Raw genomic sequence first — 17,241 nt, 5'->3', positions numbered from 1 at the left:
GATGATTCATCGTTTACTTCAACTTAAACTTATTTTTCAAAATTTGTAACTCCTAATGAAAACTTTAACTTTATACATATTTTAGTGAAGCGTACAGGAAATAAAAACAACGAAAGTGTATCAGTATCTGACATTTTTCCTTTTCCACCTCGGGTGCATAAACACATTCAACATCTTGCTTTGCATCTGGGTCAGGATGGTGTCGTAGTAGAAAATATCCTTTATTTCTCTCAGTCGAGGCCTTCTCATCCTTCTGAAGGCAACAATCCTCCTGGAAAAAACGTCAATAATTGTTTATTTAGCTTTGAGAATTTAGAGTAGACAATTATTATATCTCATAATTTGCTGAAAAGAGCAAACATAAAAATAAAATGTAATGTACGGATTCTTCCTTTAAACGGAAGTATATGATTACATTGACAACTATTCAAAAAGAGTGAATCATCTGAGCTTTTAATCTGCAGAAGGGTCTCTTCAGATCATTCTTAGCCAACAAACTCCTGCCAAATGCACAGTCAACTAATGGAAGGAGGTTTCTCGGTTTAAATTAATTATTAATTAGCATAAAAAATTTTTTTTGGGGAAAACTATATTTTTTTGGAACCCTTTGTTCATTCACTTACTTCTCCTGGAAGTTATCTGGAAGCATTGTAGTAGCGTATCCATCCACTTGTCGCTGCGGAACATTCATCAGGAAACTGACGTCAGGCTTCAAGAGATCCTCAGGCCAGGTGTATATTGAGTGGCCCACTTCCGGTATCTTGTCCAAATCGTACTCTTTGGATATAGCAAAGGATGTTTGGTCAGACCAGTACCTAAACTTGCGTAATTAAATATAAGTTTAGTTGTGGAATTTGAAGAGGTAAATGATTGTGTTTTGGAAAAATCAAAGTAATGGAAAATGCCTTAATGCAAGAATTTCTGGTGTGGTGTACTAAGTAAATTGAAGGTGATCTTTCTACCTCATACAATCTTTATTTGAATTTCATACATTTTATATCACTTCTTCAAATTCAAATATCTTCACTTTATGCAACGTATAGATGTTAAATTTGCAGTCGCAAAAGGATATCTTGCATTTTACCAATATTCTTCTTATAAGTAAAATAAACCACACTAAACAAATTTAATACAAACTGTATCGTAATGTAATTTAGGTATCCGAATAAATAAATAAACGGTTCCAAAAACAGAATAATTTTTTAACTCATTCAGTGAACTACTATTTCCATTCATTTTCACCAAAGACCACGACATCTTTCGGTCATAAATATTAGAAAGATAGTTTCTTAAATTTGATCATACTCACGCATGGGTTTCTAGTGGAGAGCTAAGAAATATTAAAACTAAATTATAAAAGCTTGAAGCTAAATCAATATTCAGCAAACAAGTACCGTAAATAATTAAATGAGTTCATGTCAGGGTTAACTCTATTCCAAGGGGTAGTTTTTAGATGTACTCGTCCAAGAGAGGAAGACGTTACCGAGAGGGCCAAAAAATACATTTTTGTGTATCATAATTACTCATATCGGTGATTTACTAGACTTCTAATTTATTTCTTGTGTGGCAGAATAAACAAGCATTCAACACACATATCATATTTAACACACATTTGTTAGTGTGTTAAATATTTTGCCTGCCATTGTGTAAATTGTTGATTAAACAGGCTTTTAATCGATTTACTCTCGCAAAAAGTTTATTCCAAATGAGTCGAAAAGATGACAGATGATTGCTTCTTTTTTTACAGAATCTTATTTTAGTGACTGGTAACTTACCCTGAAGTAAAGACAGTCAATCAATCCCTATTTATTGTGGAGAATATGTTTCTTCTCTTTGGAAGAGAAGCTTATAAATTGCACTCAGTCCTAAAATGATCTTAGCGCTGCTTCTGGAGTGACAGGATATTCAGGATGGGTAAAGTTAAGGGATAGTCTCATATCGAGATCCATGAGGAGGAATTAGGGCACTTATCTCTCAAAGTCATGTCTCCCGGAAGAAGGGGAGGCCAGCTCTGAACCAGCCTCTCCAGTCAAAGCAGACAGGGGGTGGCACACCCTTGTTGAGGCTAGCAAGAACCTCTGGCACTTAGTGAACGAAACCCACCAACTCTAACAGTCATCTCCCGCAGTACACTAGACCTATTGAATTACCCTTGCACCCCAGAATCTCAACATTTGCGGTTAGTGATGTGCTCCTGGACATCCATAAGATTGCCCAGATTTAACTGACTCATCGGTTTTTGCTGTGTCCAGTGGTAGCTTCAACTGGAAGGTATAAACCAGCCAGAAGTGATCCCTGCTGGGTCGGAAACATGATTTACATGTGTAGTATAAGCTAAAATGTACACTCTCACCATATCAGGATCACATTCAAACATACAATTAAAATTCATGATCCCTTCAATCACTTGATGGGTTTATCTCCCAAATTCAATAAAAACTCAGTACCTTAAAATACATGTGACCCTAAAGAGTGTTTTAGCACATTGGTTGCTGCAGCATCCTTTATCACATTGAACAGCTTGTTGATGATGTGAAGTTGTCCTATCTGTGAGATTTTACGGAATCATATTGTAGATGTGATGACTGGTAACTTACCCCGAAGTAACGACAGGTTTTTTATGATACACAGCCTTCACTTCGTAGGCAGTCGCATAGAGAGACAGCCCGAAATACGCTCGCCTCAATAAACCGCTGTAGTCGAATGTGTAGAGAAACTCTCTCAGACATTTCGGGGGCACAGAGATGTACTCCCCACCGAGTATATCTGCCAGTTGCTTGGCAACCAGCTTTCTGGCTGCAAACAGAACAACTATTAATTACTATTCCTATCGCCACTGTAATTTTTTAAGGATTCACATATATGACATAATACACTACTATATCGGCTTCAATTGAGGAATAAAACTAGTATAGAATATAGCAGATTTTTTATGTGGCAATGAAATATTCCATTTTAAAATCGTTAATAATTTTATACAGTAGATTGTAATTTATCCTTTATATCTACGAGCAAATTGTTTTCACTGAATATAAAATAAAGTTTATCAAGCACGTGCTTAAGAAATTACAATCTTGAACGATTTTTAGGGAGTAAGTGAAACCTAAAAATAGTTTAAAAAAGAATACCCAAGACCTGAAACCTGGAAATATTCCTCGTAAATTCCCTTTTTTTACTTATTGGATTTGGTAGGAAAATTAAACTCAAACAGTGGTAAAATAATTGATCAAGAAACATTTGTTTACTGTTTGGATTTGGTAGGTTAATGACACTTAACCAGTAGCAAGATAATTTTCAAGAAATTATTTTTTTACGCATTACATTTGGTAGGGTAATTTATCAAGAAAGAGTTTGTCAAATTTTTGAACAATACGTTTTACCTTCTGTTAAAAACCTCTCTATCAAATAATTTTGAAAAGCAGCTGTGATGGGAAGAACCGATTTAATGGGAATGTTGAGTTTACCTTTCTCTTACGTTCAGCATTTGAAATCTGATGCTGTTGTAGACTTGACTCCTGAAATCTGGAGTCAGGTTCGTCTGAAGGGATCGAAATATAGTCGGGATGAAACTCCCGCATCTTTTCGTCATTAGACACACTAAGGCTACTAAAATTAGCGCAATATAGGTGAAAGGAATCCTCAGTATCTCACTCAATTGGGCACCACTAAAATTAAAGGTTGAACTCTAAAAATAGACACTTATAGGCCAATTACGCTTACGAGGTCTATGGTTTGACTCCACGACGATGAATGGCCTCCGAGGTTTGGTGGTGTTTGTGTTTTCTTCTGCTAGAGAGCAGCACTTTTCCTTGTACACCCTGATGAGGTCACTGACATTGCGTCGGTTTCTATTCTAGTCAACACAGTTTAACAGAATAGGTAAATAATTGTACATGTCATATTATGAACTGTTAGAAAGTGTTTAGTTAGTAAAACTCCTATTGTGCATCTTTTTTTAATATTTGTATTTAGTTCAATATAACATGATTCAATTTAAGCCACAATTTACATTTTCAAACACTAGGGTGAATATATTCTCAACTTTAATTTGATAGATTTATAATGCCAGCCAAAAACATCCTGAAATTTTACATAGCTTAAGTAAAATTGTAATTTACTGTTCGAACATTAGTTCGCCATTTTATATTTGAGAACATAAAGATGTAAGGTTTCAGTAGAGAATTCATCACATTTTAATATGACGACACCGAACACTTTAATTCCCTTTTTAGAGGCCAATATTGTTTCTTTTTGTCAGCGTATGATTTAAAACATAACAGAATTAACTACAACTGCCGTAGTTACGATATAACTGGTATGTTGCACAAACTGAAATAATATTTTTCGAGAACTAGTGTCAGCTTTATTTTATAGATAGCACACCCCAAAAACATAGTACAAACATGAGAAAAATCACTGAACTAAAACTCTGTAGATTAAAACTTAAATTGTTAAAACATGGTAAAGAGTAATACAAAAACAAACAAATAATTAACAGCCATGAATAGAAGGAACCCAAAAATAGCCTTATTGTTTGTTGATTTTGTAATATGCTTATCTTCTGCTTCAAGGGGTGGAACTTGAATAGATCAAATACTAGTTTTCAGAACGTTGTGTTCAGTTGTCGAGTTGATGTCGATTGATGATGGTTTCTATCCTTAGAATAGTCTAAGGATAGAATATTCAACCCATAGGGGTGTGAAATAATTTGTGCTTCTTTATATAATTATAAAGAGTGTTTCAGAACGTTTTGACTCATTTATAACAAGTTTATTTATACAAGTTTTTTTTTTATCAAATAAAACGATTTCCGCAACTCTCTATTCTTGAAAAAATAGAGTTTAAAAAAAACTAAAGAATATATAGTTTATAAAAATCGAAAGCTATAATTACCCTTTCGTCCATCAGGATATCAAATATTTCCTTTTCACTGTAGAATATTCCCAAATTTTTCATTTTGCAATTGGCCCCAATTATCGGTTCCGCTGAAAACAATGAATTACTGTTTATTTTTTTAAATTTAATACTGATATATGTTTTAATTTCTACTCGTATAGTAAAATACAAAATTCATAGTTTGTACAAGTTTCCATTGAAAAACTTACTAAAATTATCTGTTCACCATAATAATCATTTATTAGTTAGGTTAACTTTACGGAAAAGTCAGTAAATTCAAAGCCAAGGATATAAGAAACTAGAAAAGAATACAAGAACACACTGCACGGTAAACTAAAGAGTAATGTATCTTGATAAAACATCTTATAAGTAAAAATTACCTATATAACTGCAAAATCTGTTTAAAGCTTTATTTTGAGGATCCCCAACCTAAAGATTGTTGGAAAATTGCGTAGACATTTTAAGTGTTTTGTAAAGAGGTCAGAGAGTTACTTTCATCTTTTGCTCTTGTTAAATAAGTTTATTTTTTGTAAAAAATGTCATGGAGCAGAAGATAGTTCATTTCAGACGCTGATTGCAATAAAAAGTCATTTTTATTTTCACGTTATATCTCGTAAATGCCTATGTACATTAATTTTTATACTTGCAGAAACATATTTCGTTTTTTTATTTGTAATGTCTTTAACGATGCGATCTCACCAATGAGAAAGTAATATCTTTTGATGTCAATTAGTAACTTCGATCTAACTGTCTAACTCTTAAGTCCTTGAGGATTTAAAACCCGTTCTTGTAAGAAGTATTTATTAAATCTCTGCTTAAAACTGTACTAATTATTTTTATTGTAGTAGTAATGATTAATCAATATAAGAGCAACAATCCCACCTGCTGCCGAAGAATCTTCGGAAGAATTCATACTAGAAACTGTAGAAGAAATCATAAACAAACTACAAACACTAAAATAACGCAAAACGCGACAGTTAAAGCAGGATATCATGTTAATAAAAATGTTAAGGACTGTAAGCGTTGTTTTTATGTTCTACTGTTTGTGTTTATGATTGATCTTATCTGTAGGAACAGTGGTAATGGACTGTGTGACTATTAGTGACGTGATAAGAGTTCTATAAATAGAATCAAATGGATTATTGTTTACAGTCAACAATTATTTTGAAGCTGCAACGGAGACGATGGGTGAGAATACTTAAGAATGGAAGAAGTGCTTAAGTTAGCTCATATTCCAATCTAAGACTGTCCATCAAGAAAATGCCCAGCACGAGGTGTTTTTTTTTTTTTTGTTCTCTTAGGACAATAAGCTTATATAGTTCTCTTGGACAGAAGCATAGTCCTAAAAGGACCTTTTGCGCTGCTTCCGGAGTGACAGGATATTCCAGATGGGTAAGGTAGGGGTAGGGGCCGCCTCCTGTCAATATCCACGAGAAGAATTTAGGGTATTAATCGCAGTCATGTCTCCTTGGAAGAAGGGGGAGCCAACTCTGAATCAGCCTCTCCAATCAAAGAAGGTAGGAGGTGGTACGTCTTTATGTCTAGGCTAGCAAGAACATTTAACACTTATGGAGCCCCACCAACTCCAACAGTTATATAGCAAAGTAGACTAGACCTATCGATCAACTCTACCACCCCAGAATCAAGACATTTGCTGTTAGTGATGTGCCGCTCCTGGACATCTATAAGGTTGTTTGCTGTTCTTAGAGTTAGTTCAACTGGAAGACATAAACCAGCCAGAAGTGGCTCTTGGGGAAAGCACGAGGAATAAGTACATATCTACTTGCCACTGCTCTGCAAAAAAAAATTGAGGAGATGTCGACATCAAAGAGTAATATCGCGAAGACTGGTACGACTTGCATGCTACTAACACCAATTTCTTACTATGAGTAAATTACACACAGCATAAGCAGCAATATAAAACCAGTTACTTAGACTGGCAATAAATTATCAAAGCTGCACTTTTTATTCGATAAGGAAATAAAAGAACACAAAGTACACTATTTGTTGAGAGTGTTAAAAGTTAAAAGTTAAAAAAAATGAACATCGCAGTTCATTTATTTAGAGGTACACTTTTGACGTTGTTTTGAATCTAGGGTCTGCTGGAATTATTCTTGATGAAGCAATTGGCTACAATCGCTATTTCAAGATTGTGTTATTTGACCAAAAAAGTAAACTATTCGTTAAATTAAGATATGAAATGTAGAATTGGTAGAAAGTACACTGGTACACATCAAACTAAGTGAATTGCCTATACAATATTAGGATACATACCTGATTGTCATTTTGCTATACTTATTAACAAAAAACATCTTCCTATGGCTTCCTTCAATAGTCAAGGTGTGAGTTTTATAGGTACCAATAACTTCACGCACAAAGTTTACGTTGATTTACTAGAGACGACCTAAGTATCGTATTACTTGAGTGTAACTCATATTGGGGAGTTGTGGGGAGGGAAAATCCACAAAGAGATTGTTTCTATTTCTACATAATTATGATTTTCACCATGTACCGTTTCGTACACACAACATAACATTGAGGACCAGGATCAAAACATGACGCGCCGCGATGCAACAGGAAATGCCGACACTGATTCCTCGTCAGCGTTCCATCTTCGCTGGTGTGTGTGAGAAGTGTTTTGTAGTCTTACTTCTATGTAGTGTCATCTCTGGTTCATTCTCTAGTCTGGACTTTATGCTGTTGGTGTACCAGTCTGGTATCACGTGAATGTGAAGTGACATTCCACTGTTACACACATTTTTTATAAATTTCATTTGGTACATTAAGGGTTTTTAATTCTGATTAATTTCAATCCACAAACATAGTGTTATACTTTTGTTAAATATAATGATAAACTACTTGTTGAAATCAAATCCTCTCTGTAAATCTTTGCTTTAATAACCTTTGTTAGAAATACCTTGTTTTTACTTATAAAGATACAACTTCCTATTTCAGGATACTTGCTTATTCCATATCATAGCAATATGAGTTCATTTCGACCGGATCCGATTTAGAGGATTGTTGTAGGGTATATTGGAATCGCAATCGCCGTCTATGGCAGTTACACCAAATATAACATGAAATTGAAATGTATAGAACCTTGAATATAAATGAGCTAAAGTGGCAAGTTATTCCATATGTACATGTTAACTTAGTTCACCCTCTGCAGCGTCTGAAACGAATTCTCTTATGTCGAAAATATGTATAGAGTCTATTTTGAGCTTATTTTTAGCTGACTTTTTGTATCTTTTCAGACGAACATGACTTCAGATTCAGAAGTCAAGTCTGTGACAGCGTCAGATTTCAGACTATGCAAACTAAGAGGAAGGTGGACTGGAGCTAAACTAAACATTTACACCCCCTTGGGTGGTGTACCAAGTAGGTACGAGATTTCAGCACTGGTCTAATACCAGGTGAACTTTGCTTATAACACCAATTAATTTATTCTCTCTTTTCAAATGTAATGTTCCCAAAACTTTCACCATATCTTCAATAGCACTATTTTTTTACATTATGGAAAACCATTGTGTTATCAACCAAGTTGATCAAGAGGAGTGCGAAACTTGTAAAAAAACTTTTTCTTTTGTTATAATCATTTACTCATTAGGTTCTCAACGATGAGGGTGTGAGCGCTGGATTGTTAATGAAGGTGAGCATCTCCTCGACAACTGCTGGTATCCCGATGTCATTGTCCACGTACAGTTCCGTAATCGGAGGATCCACCCATCTCCTGTAGACCTGGAGAATCCTGGAAGAAGGAGGCAGACATGAAATGCAAAGAATATGTGTAAATTTGAAGAAATTGAAAGCTATGTCTTCTAAATAGTTTAGATTATAAATTTTTGTAATGATGGAGAATTAATAAATATTTTTTTAAAACACACACATCTATCCTGATAGTACCAACTTACATTTTTGAAGTATACTGAAAGTAAAGCTTGGTTGTATACGAATAGTAAACAATTACAAAAAAATATTGATATTATGGAAACCATTCATTTAAAGCTTGGCTAATTAAAACTACGGTAGTAAAGAACCTTAAATTGATTTAAAAAGTCATGTTTAATTAAACCCTTTTATGACCTATTCACACCATTCGGAGAAATTCCAATATACAATTATTGTTGTTGTGCAGGCACTTTTGTGTAAGAGAATTACCTCAATTTAGTTCAGTACGTTTTAAATGAGTTTTAACCTAACTTTTACAATATTGTAACTGTTAAAATATTAGAACTTACTGGTATCTGATGGATTCTTCTCTCTTTTTAATGAACGCTCTGGGGAGAGGTTCATTCACAAAGAAGGTGAAGTCAGGTTTCAACAAGTCCTTAGGCCACTGGAAGATAGAAGATTCTGGTGGTGGGAGGTCTGGGTAGTATTTCTTGGCGATCGAGAAGGTTGCTTGATCCAGCCAAAACCTAATGATGAAAGAGATCTCACAAAACTTGGCCAAAGTAAACCTTTGCTTTTTAGATTTACGGAGAATCAATATTTAATACCGATAAGGTATTTTTCTTTCATCTATACTTATTCACGGGCCAAGGGATTGCTATCTATCTCCTCAATCGGTATGGTATTGTACATAAGACTTTGTATTTTATACCAATTGTGATGGTATCATGTCTATTGCTCCATTACTTGAGATTAGTGAAGTCTTACTATCCAGGGGACCACCTTTTCACGACATTTTCATAAGTCAAAAAATCTAAGGCTAGTCTGAAGTAAAATGAAAAACTTATCCGGGCTTGAGCTTCAAATTGTAAACTATTACTGTCGTAAGACAAAATAAATATGGAAAAAAACGTAACACATTTTAATTTAACAGCGATTCTAAAAAGATCAGAATTTATCTTTGCACAACCCTACCTTCCTCACCTAAAGAAGAAGACCTCTATTGTTTCGACTGACACTGATTCAAAGACAAAAATTTCAAAACTTTTGCATATTCCGCAGCCTTTTATTGAAGCACGTGAAGTACAGATTAATCCGAGTTGGCACTCCTTGCGCTTCTCAAAAAGACAAACTGAAGAAACAATCGGTTTGCGATTTAAAAGAGAAAAGACCAGACTGCAATGTAATTGAATTTTGTTCAGCCAAATCCTCGACTTTCTATAATAAGATGCCATGAGATTATTATAGAAGATTGCAAATCGCAAGCAATAAGTTCTAAGATCGATGCAGTTTTTTCTCATTGCACCATTTATAAGTGGAATTCTCTCACGACACTTCTTCTGCGGTTTGAATACCATCTATTCGTTTGACGTAATATCAGACCACTTCAAATCTGAGGCTTTCATAATTCCGAATGTGGTATTGTACAATTGATTAAAACTTTTCAAGGAAAGTGTAGCTATAACAGGTTAAAAGGATGTTAAACTACACAGGTTAATTTGTTGTACGTTGATTAAATAACGTTTGTTGTCATTTCTTATTTCTATCACTCTTACAAACTATGCGATTAATTTCAAAAGTTATTAATATTTTTACTTATTTTTAACTGGGACTTTCATCAGGACAAACATTTTTATGAACTTCGTTCGTTTTCATTTGTGTACTTTCTAGCTTAAAGACTACACGTTAGGGCTGTAGCCCTAAATCTATGGTTTTTACTTACATCCATTGTGCATTTTTAAATGCTCACTCTCCGTAATAGGGCAGAAGAACCATTGGTTATAGGGCATTACAAGGTTCAACAACTTACTGATGTGAATGTTGAGTTTAGCTCCAGTTCTACTTCCTTTTAGTGCAACGTTTGGAATCTGACGCTATCATAGACTTAGCTCCTGGAATCAGGAGTCATGTTCATCTGAAGAGGTCCAAAAAAGTAGGCAGCGATGAATTAAAAATGAGACTGAACTGGAGCTAACTCAACATTAACATTGAATCAACCCTTCCCACCATAGTTTCGTTATGTGCATAACTTGCAAATCATAAATATAGTTCAAAAACTTTCTTTAAATTATATATATATATATATATATACATATACATGTATACGGATATATATACATATACATATACATACATATAGTGATATGATTGTTTACCTACCCAGACATGACGACTGGGCGACGCCCAAGATACTGCAGGGCGTTGTTGGCTGTCCCGTAGAGACTGAGGGAGTGGAACGCTCTGCGCATCTCGATGGTCTTGTTGAAGAACCCTCTGAATTTCCCCCACCCCACAGGGGGGCTGAACATCACCGCTGCGCCCAGCGCCTTCCCCAGACGCTTAGCTATCAGAAACCTCTCTGTAGGCAACAAATTGAACTCACTGACGCTTGCTTTGTAATGCGTAATTACCAACTGAATCGAACCATGGAGTCATATTTCCGAAAGAGAATGATAACATTGTAAAAAGCATACTGCTAATTAAAATATTTTGTGTTGAAATCCGTAAAAACTCACTTCGTCTTCTCGGGGCTTCAATGACGATGAAGACATGTCTTCTAGAGACTGAATTCATGTCTCTCAGGTAACAGTTGTAGTGGTAGGTCTCTAGGAGGTCTCTCACTTGGGGTAGACTCCTGTACTAGAGAAAAACCAAGATGGTTTTAAAATTGTATCAATGAACTAAAGATTTATTTTAAATACTAATATGAAGAATGATTCACCTGTATACTACCGTTGTTTTTTATTTGTACTATCTACGTTTCAAATTTAAAGAATCAATCTCTACTGTGGGTGTCACATGCTGTTCAACATTATAACTTTTAAGATTTTATTAGTGCAACATGTTTTTAAACTTATCTCGGATAGAACGATTACAATTAATTTTAAGCAATAAAATAATTTCCATAGATGACTAGAAATTAAATGGATTTCTATAAATGGGACAGGATTACAATCGGTTTATAACTACGATGTTGCAGCTAACCTACGTAAAACCCGAAATTTATATTCATGTACAAAATCGACATATTGTAATAGTCCTCACTTCAGCACTCACCAAAATTATATGCATGACACCATTGAACATGACTACCAGATTCCAAAACCACCACTCGAACCAAAGCCTATGTTCTACCGTTTGAGATATAAAACAATTACAAATTTAGAAAATGTTCATGACCTCTATTTGTGTACCAAGTGTTTTAAGTTGTTTGGACCTTTTTGGCCAGTTAGATATATATATACAAATATTTTCGAGATATTGATTACATGTAAATCCCATATGAATCAACTCACCACCGGGAAAAGAAATACTGAAACATGCTCAAACTTGTTGCGTTACGTGTACAGAACATTTGTTTATTTCCAAGTATTAATAACCTTGTTAACCAAGTTAATCACCTTCAACTCTATTTCTACTATGATTAATTATTTTTTATTATTGTAATGTATACTATTTTATTTTATTTCTTCTTTGGGTGCTATGAACGTATGCATACTGTAATTTTTATAACTTACTGTTACTACCCTTACTCCTACCTCTTGATATCTTATTTCAAACACTTAACTTAAATATATACCAATACAATTGCTGAAAATGGTGATCGCAGTTTTAGTTGACGTATTTATACACAGCGATACACAGTTTGTTAGTGAACTACGGATGTATCCGTCTTTCATATCAATCTGTTAAACTTCATACCTCAGACTTGTTGAAGGTGTTCATGATGCACGAAAGGGAGTAGCAGGCTCCGATCTCGTTTATTCTCCCTGGAGGCTCAGTGACATCTGTAAATATCGCATAATTGTGAGAAAAAACTTAAAAATCTAGAAAAGCTACAAGAACTGGAGAGAATCATAAAACTACAAGGTCTTTAACTTTATTACTATTTTATATGATTTCAGGTTGGTGTGAACTTTCTATGATAATCCTTGGCCACTATTTTACTTCCCCCTAAACCTATATCTCCCTATACAAAGTAGAGAAAAAAGACAATTGTTTTATGGTTCCTTTAAATTGTTTTCTAAGTATTTGTATGTTTGGGATCTTGCGCTATTTGGTGCTAATTTGGCAATTTTATAAACGTCGTAGAGGATGGTTTCAACTTTAACGTAGAAATTAACAACCTCCCAACAATATAAGACTCAAGGGGCAGAAGCGTTAAAATTTCAATATATTTCCTCAAAATAGAACACATTTAAAGACTGTCTGTCTATTATATTTAAAACACCCGTTATTATATTCTGGTACATAATTCCTTTGATGTTACACTGACTATCAATTTATTTATTCTTAAACATCGAAGCGTGTGTTTTCAAATCTTTGTGTTTTCTAAAATAAGATTCATTTTTGTCAAATTTTCGCTAATTCTTTCTTTTTACCAGGAATTTTATTTTGAGCAAAACATTGTTTGAAACTAAAGTAACAGTTAATGGTGAAAGGATTATGTTCCATTAGACTAAATTTGAATTAATGTACAAAGTGCAAACAAACCCAGAAGTAATACTTCACCTGAGTCAAATTCTGAGTAATATGAAAAACATTCGATGAACAAACTAAATAGACAAACGGTTGTTGACTCCAATACGTGGTTCATTTTTAATTGAAATAATATAATTCACGAATAACAAGATTTATTTTCACAAGTAGAGCACGTGTTCATCATGATATGATGACAATGGATTCTCAATCATATTAATTGTTCAAGTTATAACTTATCGAAGTATCAAACTACATTTAAGTAATCAATTATTACATAGTGTTCTAATTGTTTATGATAAACTTTATGTATGAGTCATCAATTAAAATAGAAGGTATTCTTGTGAGAATAGAAGTTACTTGTGATTGAGATTTTATCGTTCTAAGTGCTGACACAGCAAGTTTTGACTATGGATACAATTTTTCTGAAGTATTTATCTGAAGTTTGTCTTAAGTAAACAGGCTTACTTAGTTTACACAAAAAAAGTTTCTTTTGTGCAAACTTGTATTAAATCATAACTAGAAGAGTTTTGAAATTGTTTGTGCTAGAGATATCCCTTAACTAACTATTTCAAAAAATACATTGACTAATGAATATAGTGAATAGTAAGATTATATTTTAGTACTGTTAAATAATTGTGTTAACAAATTATACAGTTTTTCTCGTAAAAATAATAATTCAACAGCGTACGCAGCATGTATTGATTGTAATTTATTTGTTGTCATAATTACCGTTAAAATTTATTAAATTAGATTTGAAATTTTACATGGCGTAAAAAAATTAGATATATTTTACATCGTGATGTTTAAACTGCAAATTATATCCATTTGTTTATTTATTATCAGTTTTAAACCAACCAAAGAATAATAAAAAAGATACTATAAAAAATACTAAACTATTTGGTTATCTGCTAATTTTCATTGTTTTAAGCAGATATTCAAATTATAAAACGGAACAGCTCAACAATGTTTCCAATCTCTTCACAGGGCTACTGCTAGAATTTATCTAATTGTGCGTAAAAAATGAACCATACAAAGAGCCAGCCATATTTTGTATCTTGGCTATTGGTATTGTTTTTACCTACTAAGAACTGTCTTGCAAGACATTTCTAGCAGTCTCAAATCTTCAGCAGCTTCGCATAAGAGGAGAGAAGCTCGTCCCGGTATTGTAATCGATTTCTTTACAATCTTCCCCAAAATTTAATGAGGATAGGTTATCGAATGGGGTCTTTTTCGTTTAAGGGCCAGCACAAAAGACCATAGCTTGCCTATTCAAAACTCAGATTACGCAATGCTTGCCCGCTGCGCAGCGCTTTGCGCTGCTTGCTCTTTTAGAAAAAAATTAACTCGAGCTTGCAAAGTAGAAGCCCAGATCAACTCACCACGCTTTATTGAATAAGAAAAACTAAGTATAACTCATAACGCAGGTTTCATTACAGGCAAAAGATAAGCGACGCGCGTTTATCACTGATAAGATAAGACGAGTTTATACTAGAAGTAGTACCTGGACTACTGCCCTACGAACTAATAACACCAAAAAACGATTAAATGCACTGTCAGTCAGGTATAGTATGTTTGTAAGGTGCTGGCCCTTAAACGAAAAAGAGACCCATCGAATGATCACCAATTGATCATGGAATCAACTTCATATATAATGCACCTATCTACAATGTGAAATAGGTTAAAAATGAAATTGAAGACGTCGAATTCATCAACACGAGTCTTTCCTTTCTTAGGAATCTTTCCTCTGATCCTATCCTTTATATCCTTTACTTTATTTTTTCTTTCGTATTGTATTTGCTCATATGTATTTCTTAGTAGTATATAAGTAACTCTATAATTTATACGCTACTTTAATTAAGTTTTTTTACGGATCCACCTGCATGTTGCACTTGTTTATGAACTATATTGCTGTTGTAATTTTTTCTTTTTATTCACGATGTTGATCTTATTTGGCACTTGTTTTGCTTATTCTTGCTTTTGTTTGCTTTAGCATGTATGCATGTAAACTATAAGTAAACTTATATAACTAAACCGTAAGTTGTTTTTATCAAGCCTCTTGTATTTTCATAATACCTATATCAAATGTAAAATGGTGTATACCGTATGTAAATAAATAAATTACCATTATATCGATCTCCTCTTTATATCTTCATTTTCGAAACGCAACCTATATGACCACAACAATTTTTACCGAATATTCTATTATATTTTGTGTATTGATTTTATTAACAGTGCTCGTTTGTTTTACATTAAATCTTACATTTATAAAAATAACACTACAGTTTGGAGCTTGAACAAATTTAATGAATAGATCATAGTGAAATTATGACCGTTATCTCCCATACTTTAATTATGCACATTTAACTTACTTATTACTTTATTTAATAATAACTTTTTAAAGAACGTAATCTAGCTTTCATACTTTAAGTTAACTGACCAAATAGTAAATTTGCAATTAGGCCTCTTTAGTTACAAATAGCCTATTTGAAAACGAAATAAAAATGGATTTTAAAAAATCAAACACAGCAGAGTTCAAATAAAACAATGTGCAGTCACAGCTTGGTTGTTAGAATAAACCAATAACCAAAATTACCACCAACTGGTTCCCGATTTTCCGCCATCTTGGTTGTTGCCTGACGATCGCCATTTGCTGTTGTCATTGGCCATTGGTCAGATGCCGGCGGTTGGTTGCTGAGAGCGAAAATATTTATTTATTTAGAGTGTGCTTCTTTACGGTATTTTCAATTCAGTTTCTGTATTATAAAGTACATGTTCGAGAGTTGAGAATGAAAAAACTACATAATTTACCACAGTGTATGGGAGTAGACAAACAATATGTTTATTGTGAATCCTTTAGTCTATACGTGAGCCACAATGCTTTGGCATGATTAAATTATTTTAATCTAGTTTGTAGTTATGTGTTAGGTTAGTTTTCACGAAGAGGAAGAGATTAGATTGCAAATCTAGAAACGTACTGTTACTTTTTTTACTTCGAAGATATCTTTTCTACACCATCCTATCTAGCTTAAGTAATGCTTAAGAACATGCAAGGTTTTTCTTCTTGCACCCGTTTTTTCATGAATTCTTGTAGGGGAAACAGGTTGCTGGGATTATCTTCGCAGAATTCATTATGCAGAATAAGCTTTTAATTCTACACTTCTAATTTCATACGTTTTACTTATTTGCTCATATACTGATATCCAATTATTACCGACCATCGGTAGTGTGAAACCTGGACTAAATTACACCCCCTCCCCTCGTTAGATTGTAGATGTCTAGGAGACCCGGCGCAACTGGTAAGCATATCGCCAATGTTAGTGTTGAGCTGAGTTAGCTTCAGTTCGATTTCCTCTTAGTGTTGCGTCTGGAATCTGACGCTGTCACAGATTTCTAGAATCTGCAGTTATATTCGTCTGAAGATATAAATAAAGTCGGCGAAGAAGAAGCTCAAAATGAACTCTTTACATCGTTTTGACATCAGAGACGCCAATATTCTTATTGTCTCATCAGGTGTACAATTACACTGATGGCATAGTTATGTAATAAGTTCATTTTGAGCTTCTTCGTCGCCGACTTTCTTTGTGTCATCAGACAAATATGGCACCAGATTCCAGTGGTGTAACCAGTTGAGGTAGATAGGAAATATTTTGATAGGAAAGGTGGGATTGGGTTGGCCAGAGATTCCATAAACTGTCACCGGAAGGCGCTCTTATCATCAGCTGTGCCTGCTAAAAGATTTCTCTACCTCCAATTCGTCTTCCTCTCCATGACTCCAGCCGGTCATGGCTGCCCTGTAAGGCTAATATCTCAGTCTCATAAGTTGTCAAAAGCTGCCCAGCCAGTTGTAGCGATTCATCTTTCCTAAAAGCTCGAGGCCTTTATAGGAAATATTTTAGGCCTTTTCGGATATATCCGAGCCCATGTTAAACTGTAAAAAACAAATTTGAGAGAAAACATCAAAGTTGAGAATGG

The 17,241-nt window shown here is 34.1% G+C and overlaps 2 protein-coding genes across 2 annotated transcripts; both read right to left on the bottom strand.

Annotated features, from left to right (window-relative positions):
* Positions 1–116: 116 nt before the first annotated feature.
* On the bottom strand, positions 117–5,963 carry LOC124353653 (UMP-CMP kinase 2, mitochondrial-like). Its single transcript, XM_046803594.1, has 6 exons — positions 5,779–5,963; positions 4,894–4,985; positions 3,721–3,853; positions 2,598–2,796; positions 624–815; positions 117–271 (listed from the first exon to the last, which is right to left on the bottom strand). Exons 1-6 carry the CDS (start codon positions 5,888–5,890, stop codon positions 121–123), a joined length of 879 nt encoding a protein of 292 aa, XP_046659550.1. The 5' UTR covers positions 5,891–5,963; the 3' UTR covers positions 117–120.
* Positions 5,964–8,477: 2,514 nt separating this feature from the next.
* LOC124353654 (UMP-CMP kinase 2, mitochondrial-like) lies at positions 8,478–13,508 on the bottom strand. The gene is made up of 6 exons (XM_046803595.1): positions 13,300–13,508; positions 12,490–12,575; positions 11,304–11,427; positions 10,948–11,146; positions 9,135–9,314; positions 8,478–8,644 (listed from the first exon to the last, which is right to left on the bottom strand). Exons 1-6 carry the CDS (start codon positions 13,382–13,384, stop codon positions 8,500–8,502), a joined length of 819 nt encoding a protein of 272 aa, XP_046659551.1. The 5' UTR covers positions 13,385–13,508; the 3' UTR covers positions 8,478–8,499.
* Between the last annotated feature and the right edge of the window lie 3,733 nt (positions 13,509–17,241).

This window comes from Homalodisca vitripennis, chromosome 2, assembly GCF_021130785.1.
Source record: "Homalodisca vitripennis isolate AUS2020 chromosome 2, UT_GWSS_2.1, whole genome shotgun sequence".
Lineage (NCBI taxonomy): Eukaryota > Metazoa > Arthropoda > Insecta > Hemiptera > Cicadellidae > Homalodisca > Homalodisca vitripennis.
Note: the sequence above shows the minus strand (reverse complement) of the source record. Positions and strands in the feature narration are given on the sequence as shown.